The following is an 18,751-nucleotide window of genomic DNA, read 5'->3' as shown; positions in this document are numbered from 1 at the left end:
TATTACTCAACTTTCCTAATATTAAGCACATTGCTTCTCTTTACAACAAGAGTATAGCCTACCTGGCTGGCATGAAAATTAACCAATGGACAAGCATCCACAATTTGCTATTTAAGTTCATAGATGACATGTATTTTTCCCCCGCTGCTCCTGTTTTGAGACAGGTGCATGATGATGGTCCATTCTAAATCAAAACAAATGTTGCACATACAGTTGAAGTCAGAAGTTTACATACACCTTAGCCAAATACATTTAAACTCAGTTTTTCACAATTCCTGACATTTAATCCTAGTAAAAATTCCCTGTTTTAGGTAAGTTAGAAATGTCAGAATAATAGTAGAGAGAATGATTTATTTCAGCTTGTATTTCTTTCATCACATTCCCAGTGGGTCAGAAGTTTATGTACACTCAATTAGTATTTGGTAGCATTGCCTTTAAATTGTTTAACTTGAATAAAACGTTTCAGGTAGCCTTCCACAAGCTTCCAACTTCCAATTTTGGAGAATTTTGCTCGCACATGCTTTTTCAGTTCTGCCCACACATTTTCAATCGGATTGAGGTCAGGGCTTTGATGAATACCACTTAATTTGGCGTTGTTGTCCTTAAGCCATTTTGCCACAACTTTGGAAGTATGCTTGGTGTCATTGTCCATTTGGAAGACCAATTTGCGTCCAAGCTTTAACTTCCTGACTGATGTCTTGAGATGTTGCTTCAATATATCCACATAATTTTCCTCCCTCATGATGCCATCTATTTTGTGAAGTGCACCAGTCCCTCCTGCAGCGAAGCACCCTCACAACATGATGATGCCACCCTCGTGCTTCACGGTTGGGATGGTGTTCTTCGGCTTGCAAGCCTCCCCCTTTTTCCTCCAAACATAACGATGGTCATTATGGCCAAACAGTTCTATATTTGTTTCATCAGACCAGAGGACATTTCTCCAAAAGTACGATCTTTGTCCCCATGTGCAGTTGCAAACCGTAGTCTGTCTTTTTTATGGCGGTTTTGGAGCAGTGGCTTCTTCCTTGCTGAGCGGCCTTTCAGGTTATATCGATATAGGATTTGTTTTACTGTGGATATAGATACTTTTGTACCTGTTTCCTCCAGCATCTTCACAAGGTCCTTTGCTGTTGTTCTGGGATTAATTTGCACTTTTCGCACCAAAGTACATTAATCTCTAGGAGACAGAACGCGTCTCCTTCCTGAGCGGTATAATGGCTGCGTGGTCCCGTGGTGTTTATACATGTGTAGTATTGTTTGTACAGATGAACGTGGTACCTTCAGGCGGATCAAGGATCAACCCTACTTGTGGAGGTCTACAATTTATTTTCTGAGGTCTTGGCTGGTTTCTTTTGATTTTCCCATGATGCCAAGCAAGGAGGCACTGAGTTTGAAGGTAGGCCTTGAAATACATCCACAGGTACACATCTAATTGGTTCAAATGATGTCAATTAGCCTATCAGAAGCTTCTAAAGCCATGACATAATTTTTTTGAATTTTCTAAGCTGTTTAAAGACACAGTCAACTTAGTGTATGTGAACCTTTGACCCACTGGAATTGTGATACAGTGAATTATATGTGAAATAATCTGTCTGTAAACAATTGTTGAAAAATGACTTGTGTCATGCACAAAGTAAATGTCCTAACCGACTTGCCAAACCTATAGTTTGTTAACAAGAAATTTGTAGAGAGGTTGAAAAACAAGTTTTAATGACTCCAATTTAAGTGTACGTAAACTTGAATGTAAACTTCCAACAAATAATGTGATATTTGAGGCTCTCTCTCACTAATTGATTGTACAATGTGTTAACATATAGTATTATATTATGACGTCAGTGTGTGATTTGAGGGTTAGATACATGTTAATTTCGACATTTATAAAAAAAAATGTATGAACAATGGGAACACTGCCTTGTTCATCTGAGCCTTGCTGTTTGAAAGCTGTCGCAGATGCACTTCCCCCGACTTCACTCCTCAACTTACTTCTACAGTCAGTTGGTTTAGCCTTACCACTCAATCACACCTAATATCTGTGGTGCTGCTCGTGGCATCGCCGTCTTGCTGAGTCTAGCTTTTGACTGTTATACATTTAATCTCAATGTGACCTGCCAGATTAAGAATCTTAAACCCCATCAGAGAAAAAAGCTGAAAATAATTGAACATAACTGAAAGGAATTTTCATTTACTATAATAGCCTTGCTCTGTAATATTCAGGGTCGTACAGTAGAATATAATACATTTAACTACAGTTGAAGTCGGAAGTTTACACTTAGGTTGGAGTCATTAAAACTAGTTTTTCAACCACTCCACATATTTCTTGTTAACAAACTATAGTTTTGGCAAGTCGGTTAGGACATCTACTTTGTGCATGACACAAGTCATTTTTCCAACAATTGTTTACAGACAGATTATTTCACTTATAATTCACCGCATTGCAATTCCAGTGGGTCAGAAGTTTACATACACTACGTTGACTGTGTCTTTAAACAGCTTGGAAAATTCCAGAAAATTATGTCATGGCTTTAGAAGCTTCTGATAGGCTAATTGACATCATTTGAGTCAATTGGAGGTGTACCTGTGGATGTATTTCAAGGCCTACCTTCAAACTCAGTGCCTCTTTGCTTGACATCATGGGAAAATCAAAAGAAATCAGCCAAGACCTCAGAAGAAATATTGTAGACCTCCATAAGTCTGGTTGATCCTTGGGAGCAATTTCCAAACGCCTGAAGGTACCACGTTCATCTGTACAAACAATAGTACGCTATTATAAACACCAGGGGACCACGCAGCCGTTATACCGCTCAGGAAGGAGACGTGTTCTGTCTCCTAGAGATGAACGTACTTTGGTGTGAAAAGTGCCAATCAATCCCAGAACAACAGCAAAGGACCTTGTGAAGATGCTGGAGGAAACCGGTACACAAATATCTATACCCACAGTAAAACAAGTCCTATATCGACATAAACTGAAAAGGCCACTCAGCAAGGAAGACTGCCATAAAAAAGCCAGACTACAGTTTGCAACTGCACATGGGGACAAAGATCATACTTTTTGTAGAAATGTCCTCTGGTCTGATGAAACAAATATAGAACTGTTTGGCCATAATGACCATCGTTATGTTTGGAGGAAGAAGGGGGAGGCTTGCAAGTCAAAGAACACCATCCCAAACGTGAAGGACGGGGGTGGCAGCATCATCTTGTGGGGGTGCTTTGCTGCAGGAGGGACTGGTGCACTTCACAAAATAGATGGCATCATGAGGGAGGAAAATTGTGTGGATATATTGAAGCAACATCTCAAGACATCAGTCAGGAAGTTAAAGCTTGGTCGCAAATGGGTCTTCCAAATGGACAATGGCCCCAAGCATACTTCCAAAGTTGTGGCAAAATGGCTTAAGGACAACAGTGTCAAGGTATTGGAGTGGCCATCACAAAGCCCTGACCTCAATCCCATAGAAAATGTGTGGTCAGAACTGATAAAGCGTGTGCGAGCAAGGAGGCCTACAAACCTGACTCCGTTACACCAGCTCTGTCAGGAGGAATGGGCCAAAATTCACCCAGCTTATTGTGGGAAGCTTGTGGAAGGCTACCTGTAACATTTGACCAAAGTTAAACAATTTAAAGGCAATGCTACCAAATACTAATTGAGTGTATGCAAACTTCTGACCCACTGGGAATGTGATGAAAGAAATAAAAGCTGAAATAAATCATTCTCTCTACTATTATTCTGACATTTCACATTCTTAAAATAAAGTGGTTATCCTAACTGACCTAATACAGGGAATTATTACTGGGATTAAAAGTTAGGAATTGTGAAAAACTGAGTTTAAATGTATTTGGCTAAGGTGTATGTAAACTTCTGACTTCAACTGTACATTTACACCAATTTACACAGGGGGAATTCATATCCAGGTTTGGATTCTTTACATTGATAGAACCATGTGAATATACTGTTTAGTCAACTCCACTGTGTTAGTATTTGGAGTGAGCGGTGCTTAGTCTGTGTGTACTGTACAATATAGGTTTGGAATCCATAGACGGCTTCTCTGTTGCAATACACTACACACCCTTTCTGCCTGCTGTCTTTCATTAGTATTTAAGCCCTTTTGTGTTGTAGGTGTACTGTATAGATGTTATAGCTGTCATCTCAACAGCGACCCCAATCTCCCCTGCCACGCACCAACACCACACACCCCAGCATAGTTCCGTGGCCTCTGAACTTTCCAGGCCAATGCTCTCTTGACCTTTTATTGTTGTCCGATTGAGAGGAGATGGAGATTCAGGAGTGATGGAAGAGAGATGGAGAGGAAACGGATAAGCAGCAAAGCTGCATTGTTGCAATACACACACACACACACACACCCTTTCTGCCGTCTGTCTTGCTTTAGTATTTAAGCCCTTTTGTGTTATAGGTGTACTGTATAGATGGTTTAAACAACCATGTTTGATTAGTATTTAAGCTCTTTGTGGTGGGCTGTATAGCGGTGGAGCATTAACATGGTTTAATAGACCTTCCTGGGGTGTCGGCATTCTTTCATCCTCACACTCAGTCAGTGACAGTCGGGGTCTATTGTGGTTAAATAGTGCCCCCCACCCCCCCACAGAGTCAACTAATGAATTGCAACAGCAACACCAGCCACAGCTGCTGTAATGAAAAGGACTAGAGAGATTTACAGCCAATAGCTCTTATCCCCTCTGAGGGAAACGTCACAATGCCACTCTTACTATTCTCTTCAGCTACTTTTGTTAGAATTTTCAACAAAGAAGAGTTGGCCGTGTTGCTTCTGTTCTGTATCTCATAGGTTACGAGTATTTAGTGTTTTAACAGATCTGTCTCCACCAACAGTACATAAAATAAGTGCTGTAGTCTTGACTCTTGTTCAATTCAAACTAGAGGTTGACCGATTTTATGATTTTTCAACGCCGATACCGATTTGTTGGAGGACCAAAAAAAGTATATACCGATTAATCGGCCGATCTTTCTTTTAATTTTTTATATTTGTAATAATGAAAATTACAACAATACTGAATGAACAATGAAAACTTTTTATTTTAACTTAATACTTAAAGAAAATCAATTTAGTTTCAAATAAATAATGAAACGTGTTCAATTTGGTTTAAATAATGCAAAAACACAGTGTTGGAGAAGAAAGTAAAAGTGCGACATGTGCCATTGTATAAAAGCTAACGTTTAAGTTCCTTGCTCAGAACAAGAGAACAAATGAAAGCTGGTGGTTCCTTTTAACATGAGTCTTCAATATTCCCAGTTAAGAAGTTTTAGGTTGTAGTTATGAAAGGAATTATAGGACTCTTTCTCTCTATACCATTTGTATTTCATATACCTTTTTACTATTGGATGTTCTTATAGGAACTTTAGTATTGCCAGCCTAATCTCGAGAGTTGATAGGCTTGAAGTCATAAACAGTGCTGTGCTTCAAGCATTGCTAAGAGCTGCTGGCAAACGCAGTAAAGTGCTGTTTGAATGAATGCTTACGAGCCTGCTGCTCTCTACTACCGCTCAGTCAGACTGCTCTATCAAATATCAAATCATATACTTAATTATAATAAACACACAGAAATACGAGCCTTTGGCAATTAATATGGCCAAATCCGGAAACGATAATTTCGAAAACAAAACGTTTATTCTTTCAGTGAAATACGGAACCGTTCCATATTTTTATCGAAAGAGTGGCAACCCTAAGTCTAAATATTGCTGTTACATTGGACAAACTTCAATGTTATGTCATAATTATGTAAATTTCTGGCAAATGAATTACGGTCTTTGTTACGAAGGAAATTGTCTTCACACAGTTCGCAACGAGCCAGGCAGCCCAAACTGCCGCATATACCCTGACTCTGCTTGCGCTGAACGCAAGAGAAGTGACACATTTCCCTAGTTAATATTGCCTGCTAACATGAATTTATTTTAACTATATATGCAGGTTTTAAAAAATATACTTGTGTATTGATTTTAAGAAAGTCATTGATGTTTATGGTTAGGTACATTTGTGCAACGATTGTGTTTTTTTCCCCGCTAATGCGCTTTTGTTAAATCATCACCCGTTTAGCGAAGTTAATAAATGACAAATTTAACAGGCACCCCATTGATTATATGCAACGCAGAACCAGCTAGTTAACATAGTAATATCATCAACCTTGTGTAGTTAACTAGTGATTATGTAAAGATTTTACTGTTTTTTACAAGATAAGTTTAATGCTAGCTAGCAACTTACCTTGGCTCCTTGCAGCCACAAGGTCCTTTTGATGCTGCACTCGCGTAACAGGTGGTCAGCCTGCCACGCAGTCTCCTCGTGGATTGCAATGTAATCGGCATCCAAAAAGACCGATTACCGATTGTTATGAAAACTTGAAATCGGCCCTAATTAATAAATCGTCCAACCTCTAATTCAAACAGTCTGTTTCTGTTGCTTAAACTAGTGACTGTTACATATTATTTATTGAGGAGAAGAGTGCCCATGCTTTTCTGGAGCAAGTGGCTTTGTCTTCTGATTTATTTTGCACAGAGAACTGTAGGAAGAGGACTTGAAGTTTGTGTGCGTGCGTCTGTCTGTCTCTTATTGCTGGGGGGGAGGACGCCCCCCATCCAAACAAGAAAGGACGGCCCCCATCCAATCTGCACCACCACATCCCATGACAATCCACCATCACACAAACCCTGGTCCAAAGCTGTCATCTCAACAGCGATCCCACCCTCCCCCGCCACACACCAACAACACACACACCCCAGCATAGTTATGTGGCCTCTGACCTTTCCAGGCCAATGCTCTCTTGACCTTTATTGTTGTCCGAGTGAGAGGAGATAGAGATGCAGGAGTGATGGAAGCGCGCTGGAGAGGAAACTGATAAGCTGCAAAGTTGCAATACATACACACACACACACACACACACACACACACACACACACACACTTTCTTTACTATTTAAGCCATTTTGTTTTGTAGGTGTACTGTATAGATGGTTTAAACAACCATGTTTGATTAGTATTTAAGCTCTTTGTGGTGGGCTGTATAGCGGTGGAGCATTAACATGGTTTAATAGGCCTTCCTGGGGTATCGTCATTCTTTCATCCTCAGGACCAGAGAGATTTACAGCCAATAGCTCTTATCCCCTCTAAGGAGGGAAACTTCACAGTGCCACTCTGTCACTCTTCTCTACAGCTACTTTTGTTTGAATTTTCAACAAAGAGTTGGTCGTGTTGGTCCAAAGCTGTCATCTCAACAGCGACCCCACGCTCCCCTGCCACACACCAACAACACACACACCCCAGCATAATTCTGTGGCCTCTGACCTTTCCAGGCCAATGCTCTCTTGACCTTTTATTGTTGTCAGAGTGAAAGGAGATAGAGATGCAGGAGTGATGGAAGAGAGATGGAGAGGAAACGGATAAGCAACAGAGCTGTATAGTTACAAAACCTTCCCAGAGACACTGTCTGTCATGAGCAATACTATTATGTAGAGTTCGGGGCCGTTCATACTAAATTGGTTTGGAGCCTTTTTAGACCAAACTCTGGCGTGTTTCCCCCTTAGTGTTCACACCAGTCCAAATTAACTGAACTATCTGCACTTGGGAGCGCAATAAACAACACACTGTGGTTCACTCAAAAATAGTGACCTCGGTCCAATTCCATTCGTACCAAATACTTATTTTCCACCATCATTTGTAAATAAATTCATAAATCCTACAATGTGATTTTCTGGATTGTTTTTTTCTCATTTTTGTCTGTCATAGATGAAGTGTACCTATGATGAAAATTACAGGCCTCTCTCATCTTTTTAAGTGGGAGAACTTGCACAATTGGTGGCTGACTAAATACTTTTTTGCCCCACTGTAACTATATTATGATTATTTGTATCAATTTGGTGGCCATTGTTTAACAAACTGTGCCATGACATGTGCTGCAGCAGTAGGCCAAACAACAGAAACATCGCTAGACCAACACATTCCTCACTTTCCAGTTGCACAATTTAAAGGGGAACTACACAAAAATCCAAAACTGTTTTTTTTTTTTATCCCCAGACCTGAAAAATGGTCTTCTGGTGGGATTTAAGAATTGACATGAACTCAGAACATACATTTTGTTGTGTCTCTATGAATAATTGTAATATTGAGAGTAAAAAAAAATGTAGAAAAAAATCCCAAACCAGGAAAAATAAAACTGAGAAAACCGAATTTGGGGAAAATACCAAATATCATTTTGAGGGGCCAGTCATTCCAAATACGGGTTGCTAACCATTATTGTCACAGGTAAATTGACAGAAGAGAGGAATGTGCCTGTTTGAACGCTTTAATGAATGAGTAGCTCGCAACCTTTCATTCTTTTTAAGTAGCTCTCATGCTAGAAGATGTTGGAAACCCCTGGCTCGGAACTGTGTGTGAAAATGCACTTCGTTTGGCTGTTATGTCCCTTTCACATCCCTAGTACGAAATTATTCAAGGGCAGATCAAATACAGATAAGATCATAGGTTATCTATTTGGTTTCTGAATAGAAAAGTAACAGCAGAAGCCTCTCATGAATAGGCCCCAATGCCTAGGTTGCTTAGCTCTCTGACATTTGTTGTAGATTGTTGGCTAGACTAAGCATAACAATGTATCTTTCTTGCAAAGACCTGGCCATGCTTAGCTGTGGACAATTATCTGGTAAGACTGGGATACATGCATACGTGCGCGCGCACACACACACACACACACATCTGGTGGGCAGGGATTGTGTTCCTCCTCAAGTGGAATCTTACATCACAGTGGAACAGAGCTCAGGTTACCATGGTGATGTAGCCAGCACTGTCAACCATGGGTATACTGGGTAGGGTTAAAGTTAGCGTTGCATGTGTCTTTCTCCTCTTTCTCTGTTCCCCTTTTCTCTCTGTCTCTGTCTTTTTCTATCTCTCTCATGCTCTCTGTTTCTCTTTTTACCTTCCCTGTATCTCCACACATTCTAGTCCACAGAGTATGTGCTTCTGATAAAGAAGTTGTCTGTTTAAGCAATAAGGCACTATGGGGGTGTGGTATATGGCCAATATACCACGGCTAAGGGCTGTTCTTATGGACAACGCAGAGTGCCTGGATACAGCCCTTAGTCGTGTTATATTGGCCATATACCACAAACCCCCCAGAGGTGCCTTATTGCTATTATAAACTGGTTAACAACGTAATTAGAGCAGTAAAAATAAATATTTTGTCATACCTGTGGTATATGGTCTGATATACTACAGCTGTCAGCCAATCAGCATTCAGGGCTTGAACCACCCAGTTTATAATTGTTGTTATAGGACTGTGTTCATAGGACTATATCCCTCTAGGTGGACAATAAACAGATTGAACATGAAGTTATTCTAGGTGCTTCTGTAAAGTTCTGATTTTGTATTCTTGTAAATGTCACATCTGTTTCTCTGCAACTAACCTGTACCCCTGAACATTGACTAGGTACCGGTACGCCCTGTATATAGCCTTGGTATTTTATTGGGTTGCATTTTATTTTTAACTTTAGTTTATTTAGAAAACATTTTTTAAACTATTTTGTGAACTGCATTGTTGGTTAAGGGCTTGTAAGTAAGCATTTCACTACACCTGTTGTGTTCAGGTGATGTGACAAATAAAATTGGATTTGAACTGCAAGGAGTCACAACTGACTGAAAACACACCCACACTGAAATGTGTACCCTTCAGAAACCAGGGTTTGAAGAGAGGGTAATGGATTGTTGTCAACACTAAGACATCAGCTCCATGGATCTCTCTGTAACTCTCGGTTTCTCTCTGTGTCTCATGGTGGACGCTCTCTCTGACAAATGTGATGAGCCCTTTGATGTTGTTGATGTTCATGGTTTCCGTGGTTTCCATGCCCCCGGGGTAGTAATGGTGTGCAAGTCAGTCAGCCGCACAGACACAAAGTCTCTGTCTCTCTCTCGTTCCGCTCGGCTCACATGCTAGTGTCTCCTCATGTTAAAACTAGGCTCATCAGAACGAATTGAGCCGGGAGAAACAGAGCTGTGGTAGTCTCTGTCACACATAACACTGTAGCCTTTGGGACAGACCATACACACACACCACTGTAGTCTACTATGGGACAGACTGCCACTGTAGGACAGCCTGTTAGGGCACCAACTCATGTGTTTTATTATTATGTACATGTCACGAAAAGGTGTGTGTGTTTATGTGATAGGCCTATGGCTTTGTAACAAGCTTGTGTGTGTGTGTATAGAGAGAGGGCTCAATTAATCAATCTCATTAATTACCTGACTGATGAATGGTTAATGAATGTTGGCTGTCATTTTTAACTACTATCTCACCCTCTCCCCTTACCCCTCAACTGTCCACCTCTCTCCTCTGTCTCTCAGCCTCTTTCTCCCCCTCCCCTCTCTATCGCTTTCCCCCCTCTTTCAGCCCTCCCACACAGATGCACCCCGCCGCCCAGCTCGACAGGAGCGATGGGATGTGTCAACTAGGTACTTTACTTGCCAACATTAAACACTAACTGGGGGAAGGAAGGGGTGAGAGGTTTAGAAAAGGGGGGGCATGATGTCAACTAGGTACTTCACACATTGACCAATCCAAAACCTGAAGATGGATGAGAAGGCAAGGGGGAGAAGAGGGGCGCAGTCAACACTGCTGGCAGACACAAGAGAGAAGGGGGAGGTAGAATAATGGAGGATGGGGGAAGAGGGTTGGTGCAGAGGAGGTAGAATATGGGTAAGGAAAGGCTAAGGACAGAAGGAAGCTCAGGGCTAGTTTCCCGGAACTAGATTAAAGCTACTCCTGGACTAAAAAGCTCTGGAGACTGGAGAAGAGGCTTAGTCTGTCATTTTTAAAGCAGAGGGATGGGTGAGGGTGTTGATGGAAAGGTATTAGTCTGAGGCCTTGTGTCTCATGGGGGTGAGACAGTGGGTGAGGGTGAGACAGTGGGTGAGGGTGAGACAGTGGGTGAGGGTGAGACAGTGGGTGAGGGTGAGACAGTGGGTGAGGGTGAGACAGTGGGCGAGACAGTGGGTGAGGGTGAGACAGTGGGTGAGGGTGAGACAGTGGGTGGGGGTGAGACAGTGGGTGAGGGTGAGACAATGGGTGAGACAGTGGGTGAGGGTGAGACAGTGGGTGTGGGTGAGGGTGAGACAGTGGGTGTGGGTGGGGGCGAGACAGTGGGTGGGGGCGAGACAGTGAAAGATGACATGAGGGGTGAGTGGAGTTGACATGACGCCAGAAATAACACCACCTCCTGACTAACAAACTTAACTCCCTGCTTCTATCCTGCTCTCCTTCTCTCTCCTCACGCTTCCTTCTCCTCCTTCCCATCTCTGACCTTTTATCCCTCTACCTTCTTTCTCTCCTCCTTTGTCTATCCCTCACTCTCCCCCGTCATTTTCCCTGTCTACTCTGCTTTACTTTTGACCCTATCTGCCCCTCCCCAATGCCCTGTCTTTACCCTTCTCAATGCCCTGTCTTTACCCTTCTCAATGCCCTGTCTTTACCCTTCTTGATGCCCTGTCTTTACCCTTCTCAATGCCCTGTCTTTACCCTTCTCAATGCCCTGTCTTTACCATTCTCAATGCCCTGTCTTTACCCTTCTCAATGCCCTGTCTTTACCCTTCTCAATGCCCTGTCTTTACCCTTCTCAATGCCCTGTCTTTACCCTTCTCAATGCCCTTCTCAATGCCCTGTCTTTACCCTTCTCAATGCCCTGTCTTTACCCTTCTCAATGCCCTGTCTTTATCCTTCTCAATGCCCTGTCTTTATCCTTCTCAATGCCCTGTCTTTATCCTTCTCAATGCCCTGTCTTTATCCTTCTCAATGCCCTGTCTTTATCCTTCTCAATGCCCTGTCTTTATCTTTCCCAATGCCGTCTTTATCCTTTATCCTTGCTCTCCTCCCTCGTCCCCTACCCCCTTCTCTGTTTGTAATCGACAGCATGTACTGTATGAGTACATACATCTGGGTTTGTGTCCCGAATTGCACCATATTCACTTTTTAGTGCAGTACTTTTGACCAGGGCCTATAGAGCTCTGATCAAAAGTATTGCACTATAGAGGGAATAGGGTGCCATTTTGAACTCATTCTGGGTCTTCCAGGCCCATCCCAGTATCAGGTCTTTCCACAGTCCTGGATCCCCTCTGACCTTTTGATGATCCAGTCTAGGGTAAAGAGAAGGTGACTGTGCAGATACTGTTGCCTCAGGTCAAGTCTTGGGCTCTGGAACCAGGACCAGACCACTGTCTCTCTGTAAACTCAGCTTTAGGTCCAACCCTGCTTCCCAGCCCCAGCCACAGCCTCAGTGACCCCCGTAGAGCTTTTGATTCAGTGGGCAAAGGGCCCAGGTTCTAAAATACTCTACATAGTACAGTGCCTTCTGTACTACTCTAGTCTAGATGGCCTCATGGCCACACTCAGGAAATTCATAGTAAATAATCAATCTCTCTCCCTCCCCTCTTTCTCACCCTCTCTCACTCTCTTTCTCTCTCTCTCTCAGTAGATGACACAGTCCTGGACCATGTAAGGGAGCTGAAGGCGCAATCTGCAGTGTTTCTACCGGAGAGAGAGACGGGGAGAGTGAGGGAAGAGGAGGAGCGAGGAATGGGCATGGGGAAGAATATCACCTCTAAGTCGATGGAGGGAGAAGGGGCGAAGTATGAGGAGGAGAACAAACACAGAGCAGACTTCTACCCCATTCCGGTACAGTATACTTGTGTGCGTGTGTATGTATTTCTGTCTGTATGCATGCATCTGTGTGCGTGTCTGCTTGCACAGGGGGATTTAGGCAGTTAAGGGTCATCAAGCTGACACACTGACAGAGGATTGATTTGTAATGACAGGGTTAGGCCACCATACACACAGACCTGTCATTAGGATCACTTAACACTCTTCAAGGTCACACACAAACACACATGTCGTGACAGTTTTTTTTGTTCTGGCCATTCCCTCTTGGCTGCAGCACAGTCCCCTCATGGGCGTCACACAAGTCAGCTAGAACGAGGGTTTCCGAGCCACAAACAGATGGACGGACGCATGTGATACTGAGAAACCCCAACACAAAGCCTGTCCTGTTTTTGATTCCATCAGAGATTTACAACCATAGTGCCTTAACGTATTCACATTTTCTTGTGTTACAGTCTGAATTAAAAATGTATTTAAAAAAAAATACAAAATTCTCACCCATCTACCCCATGAAGAGAACGTGTTTTTATAAATGTAAATTTGCTAATTTATTAAATATTCACACACTTGAGTCAATACATGTTGGAATCACCTTTGGCAGCAATTACAGCTGTGAGTCTTTCTTGGTAAGTCTCGAAGAGGTTTGCACACCTGGATTGTACAATACAGTGCATTCTGAAGGTATTCAGACCCCTTGACTTTTCCCACATTTTGTTACGTTACAGCCTTATTCTCAAATTGATGAAATCTTTTTCTTCTTCTAATCAATCTACACAAAAGACGCTATAACGACAAAGCAAAAACAGGTTTTTAGAAATGTTTGCAAATGTATGCAAATAAAAAATCTTTACTCAGTGCCTTGTTGAAGCACCTTTGGCAGTGTGTGCTTAGTGTCGTTGTCTTGTTGGAAGGTACACCTTTGCCCAAATCTGAGGTCCTGAGTGCTCTGGAGCAGGTTTTCATCAACGATCTCTCTGTACTTGCTCTGTTCATCTTTCAATCGATCCTGACTGGTCTCCCACTCCCTGCCGTTGAAGTAATCCCCACAGTATGATGCTGCCACCACCATGCTTTAGCGTAGGGATGGTGCCAGGTTTCCTCCAGACGTGACGCTTGGCATTCAGGCCAAAGAGTTCAATCTTGGTTTCATCAGACCAGAGAATCTTGTTTCTCATGGTCTGAGAGTCCTTTAGGTGCCTACAAGTGGCCTGTCATGTGCCTTTTACTTGATGACTGGCTTTTGTCTGGCCACTCTACCGTAAGGTGATTGGTGGAGTGCTGCAGAGATGGTTGTCCTTCTGGAAGATTCTCCCATCTCCACAGAGGAACTCTGGAGCTCTGACAGTGCCCTTCTCCCCCGATTGCTCAGTTTGGTCGGGCAGCCAGCTCTAGGAAGAGTCTTGGGTGGTTCTAAACTTTTTCCATTTAAGAATGATGCAAGCCACTGTGTTCTTGGGGACCTTCAATGCTGCAGAAATTATTTCGTACCCTTCCCCAGATCTGTGCCTCGACACAATCCTATCTTGGAGCTCTACGGACAATTCCTTCGATCTCATGGCTTGGTTTTTGCTTGGACGTCAACTGTGGGACCAAATCATGCCCAATAAATTGAATTTACTACAGGTGGACTCCAAGTTGTAGAAACATCTCAAGGATGATCAATGGAAACAAGATTCACCTGAGCTCAATTTGGAGTCTCACAGTAAAGGGTCTGAATACTTATGTAAATAAGGTATTTCTGTTTATTTATTTTTTATATAAATATGCAAAAAATTAAAAACATGTTTTCGCTTTGTCGATATGGGTATTGTGTGTAGATTGAGTATTTTGTTTATTTATCAATTTTAAAATAAGGCTGTAACGTAACAAATTGTGGAAAAAGTCAAGGGGTCTGAATACTTTCCCAATGCACTGTATTTGCACATTATTCTTTTAAAAATTCTTCAAGCTCTGCCTGGGGCGGCAGGGTAGCCTAGTGGTTAGAGCGTTGGACTAGTAACCGGAAGGTTGCGAGTTCAAACCCCCGAGCTGACAAGGTACAAATCTGTCGTTCTGCCCCTGAACAGGCAGTTAACCCACTGTTCCCAGGCCGTCATTGAAAATAAGAATTTGTTCTTAACTGACTTGCCTGGTTAAATAAAGGTAAAAAAAAAAATAAAAAAAAAAGTTTATTGTTGATCAATACTAGACTGACATTTTCAAGTCTTGCCATAGATTTAAGTCAAAACTGTAACTAGGCAACTCTGGAACATTCAATGTCATCTTGGTAAGCAACTCCAGTGTGTATTTGGCCTTGTATTTTAGGCTATTGTCCTGCTGAAAGGTGCATTTGTCTCAGTGTCTATTGGAAAGCAGACTGAATGAGGTTTTCCTCTGGGATTTTGCCTGTGCTTAGGTCTACTCTGTTTATTTTTATCATAAAAGAACTCCCTAGTGCATGCCAATGACAAGCATACCTATAACATGATGCAGCCACCACCACGCTTGAAAATATGAAGAGTGGTACTCAGTGATGTTGTGTTGGATTTGGGGTTGAATCTGTGTTTGAAATTCACTGCTCGACTGAGGGACTATACAGATAATTGTATGTGTGGGGTACAGAAATGAGGTAGTCATTCAAAAACCATGTTAAATACTAACACTATCCACACAGAGTCCATGCAACTTATTATGCAACATTTTTACTCCTGAACTTATTTTGGCTTGCCATAACAAAGGGGTTGAATGTTTATTAACTCAAGACATTTCAGCTTTTCATTTTTAATTCGTTTGTTAACATTTCTAAAAACACAATTCCACTTTGACATGATGGGGTATTGTGTGTCGGTCAGTGACACAAAATCTCAATTGAATCCATTTTAAATTCAGGCTGTAACACAACAAAATGTGGGAAAAGTCAAAGGGTGTGAATACTGTCTGAATGCACTGTTTTATTATAAGTATCCAATTCACATGCTCCTCTCTGCTGTTACTGAATGGCTGAATGGGACAGAGGTGGACAAAGGGACACAGTGGCTATTCTCAATGACCTGTACAGCAATAGTCCCACCTCCCTCCCTTATGTCATTTTTTTTCTTCTTAATCCTCACCTCGCTCTCCCCTCCATAGCTCTCTCCCTGCATGCCTTCCCCAAGGTTACTAGTTTTGTGATGTTCTGGGACATTAGTTAATGTCCATAAATACAAATGACAGACAGACAGAAAAACCAAACAAAAACAGACCGTGTAATGTATATTCTTTCATTTAGGATCCATTGTCTAGAACCTAATATTCAGTTCATTCTAAGGTCTCTCATCTGTTGTCTGCTCTGCCAGAAGTGATCTTTACAAGCTAGTGAAAAATGGGCAGTAGGATCAAATGTAATGTGTCCCCAGGCAAGGTTCTCTATCTCTCTCTCTCACACACACACACACACACACACACACACACAGTTTAATGCCGATGACATTTGAGTCAGAACGAAAGTCATTTGTTATTTTTCATGCCTGACAGACGAGATGCAAAGACGCATCCTCAAAGTGTGTGTGTTCGTGACCTTCATCTATAATTTGCTAACCAAGTCACAGACAGAGAACACAACCATCAAAGAGGATACAACACACACCCTGGATCCCTAGAGCATATGAGTGTCTGTCAGTGTGAAGAATAGACCAGTGCATGTACTAATGAAGGAACTAATTTACTTATGGCCCTCTTTTCCCCTGGTTCCTTTTTATTAAGCTGAGCTGCAAAGGCCCCCAAAGCAACACTGAGGCTGTCCTTGTGTGTTAGGTCCAATAGTTTTGTTAACCTTACCCAAGCATTATCAATGTCCTTGTTTTGCTTTCCTTGAAATGTACTCTCTCTTGCAGATACACACACACACACACACACACACACACACACACACACACACTTGTGCGTACGCAAGTGTGTTAGTTGTGTTACTTTTAACCCTTCCTTGGTTAAATAAAAATGTGTGTGTGTGTGTGTGTGTGTGTGTGTGTGAACTGTTTGCAAAACACTTAAGGGGGCGTTTTTGCTCTGCCAAAACAGACGGTATCACTGCAAATGCACAGTGTATGAGCATAACACTTAATTCAAAAGTTTGGAATGCAACAAACCTACCATAGCACTTTCTATTATATGTATTGTAAACATGCATTATATGTTCTGCATGATACGATCTCTACCGCTCCTCCTTCATTGACATGTTGTAGACCTGCTGTTGAAGGGTCTGAAATACATGTTGTTGGGAGTGAGACAGTGATAATGACATTGTTTGTGTATGTACTGTCCTGTAGATGGATAGAGTATTGCCATGTATCTGTCTGTGCTGTACTATAGGTGGTGGTTAACGGAGTGGGACAGGCCGCTGGAGAGCAGGACACTGAAGACACTGAGCTGATGGCCGTCTACACTGAAGAGAACCAGGGAGGAGAGAAAGTACAAGGCGCACGCACACTTCAAACTCCTAACTCTCCCTTCTCATCTCACTAATCGCCCTACATCCTCTGTTTATCCTTACCTTCCTCCCCCTCTCTCCCCTAGCTTGCTCTTTTGATCATCCCCTCCTCTCCCTGTCACTGTGACTCTGCACTTTTCCCCTCGCGTGAGAACAAGACAAGAGACTGAGAGAGAGAGGTCACAGAAGCAGGAAGAATTTCTCATCGGTGTCTGTTTGAATCTCTCTTTCTTATTCTCTCTCTCCCTCTACGTTTCTAAATCCTTCCCTCCCTAGTCTTTCTTCATTACGAAACTCTCTTGCTGAATCTTTTAGTTTCTCTCTTTCATTCTGAATTCCCCGCTCCCCACTCCTCCCCCTCTGTCTCTGTCTGGACATGTGGCTGTGACCTCATCAGCCTGTGACTATGGGCCCTGGTCGAAAGTAGTGAACTAAATAGGGAATAGGCCATTTGGGCCTATAATTCATCCTACCAAATGTGACTCATGTCAGTAACTAATGCTTTATTGACAGCCCCTAGAGTGGTTGGGTTCAGGTTTTACCTCCCTCGGGCACACACACTTACAAAGAGATTGCTACCTGTAACACTAAACTACACTTAGACAAACACTTAGTCTTAACCCTTTACTCCAGAGACCATATAGCCTGTGGTGTTTTTGAGGTTGTACATCTATAGTTCTCACCATTTTGTTTGTGTGTAGAGTTCCATGTCGGAGACTTTGGACAGTGCAGACAGTATGGACGCCAGGAGAATGGACATGATCTACACCATTGAAGACACTCCTCCCTGGTACCTGTGTATATTCCTGGGCTTACAGGTGAGACGCATGCAAGCACACACACACACACACACAAACACATCCCCCTTGGTTCCTCTGGGTTACCTTTTTAAAGGGGTATTGTGAGATTCTGGCAATGAAGCCGTTTTTGAATGTCAGATGAACTTGTTGATACCATTTGTATGTCTCGGTGTACAGTATGAAGGAAGTTAGAGGTAGTTTCGCGAGCCAATGCGAGCTAGTATTAGGGCAATGACAGGAAGTCTACATGGCGTACCTGTAGACTTCCAGTCATTGCGCTAATTAGCATTGGCTCGCGAAGCTATCTCTAACTACCTCCAACTAGTCAGTTAAGAACACATTCTTATTTACAATGACGGCCTACCTCGGCCAAACCCTCCCCTAACCCGGCCTATGCTGGGCCAATTGTGCACCTCCTTATGGGACTCCCGATCACTGCCGGTTGTGATACAGCCTGAGATCGAATCCGGGTCTTTAGTGAAGCCTCTAGCACTGTTACTACACGCAGAGACAAACATGGTATCCACAAGTTCATTTGACTCTGGGTCTGTAGAAAAACGTCTTAGAGATGTCTGATCTTAACTTGATCAGTCTTTTGTTGCAGAGAAGGGGTTCAGGAAATTAAAATGAGTCTTGTGATTGGCTAAAAAATTAGCAGTTCTCTTTCTCTCCATTCGAGGGCAGTCGAGTCATTGGGATCAGGGCTCGCTATCTTAAAATAATGTTCTCGCTCGCTCATGCTATAGGCTTAGGTTGTATTACTGCAACACTTAAATGTGCAAGAATGTATCTGAGATGCAGCCATACACATCAACAACCGTCATTTTACATAGCTTAATAACGCATTGTAGTTA

The 18,751-nt window shown here is 42.4% G+C and overlaps 1 protein-coding gene across 2 annotated transcripts in view; it reads left to right on the top strand.

Moving 5' to 3' along the window:
- Positions 1–18,751, top strand: part of LOC139411047 (solute carrier family 23 member 2-like) — an 81,753-nt gene that overhangs the window by 38,950 nt on the left and 24,052 nt on the right. Inside the window, exons 2-5 of one of the 2 annotated variants that reach the window (XM_071156838.1) lie at positions 10,349–10,456; positions 12,469–12,671; positions 16,980–17,078; positions 17,799–17,915. In XM_071156838.1, coding sequence (XP_071012939.1) covers positions 10,408–10,456; positions 12,469–12,671; positions 16,980–17,078; positions 17,799–17,915 — 468 coding nt within the window. In that variant the 5' untranslated portion in view covers positions 10,349–10,407. The remainder of the gene's footprint in view (positions 1–10,348; positions 10,457–12,468; positions 12,672–16,979; positions 17,079–17,798; positions 17,916–18,751) is intronic. The other variant, XM_071156839.1, reaches the window with a different exon arrangement.

Source organism: Oncorhynchus clarkii, chromosome 6 (genome assembly GCF_045791955.1).
Source record: "Oncorhynchus clarkii lewisi isolate Uvic-CL-2024 chromosome 6, UVic_Ocla_1.0, whole genome shotgun sequence".
Taxonomy (NCBI): domain Eukaryota; kingdom Metazoa; phylum Chordata; class Actinopteri; order Salmoniformes; family Salmonidae; genus Oncorhynchus; species Oncorhynchus clarkii.
The sequence above is the reverse complement of the archived record's forward strand: the minus strand, read 5'-3'. Positions and strand labels throughout refer to the sequence as shown.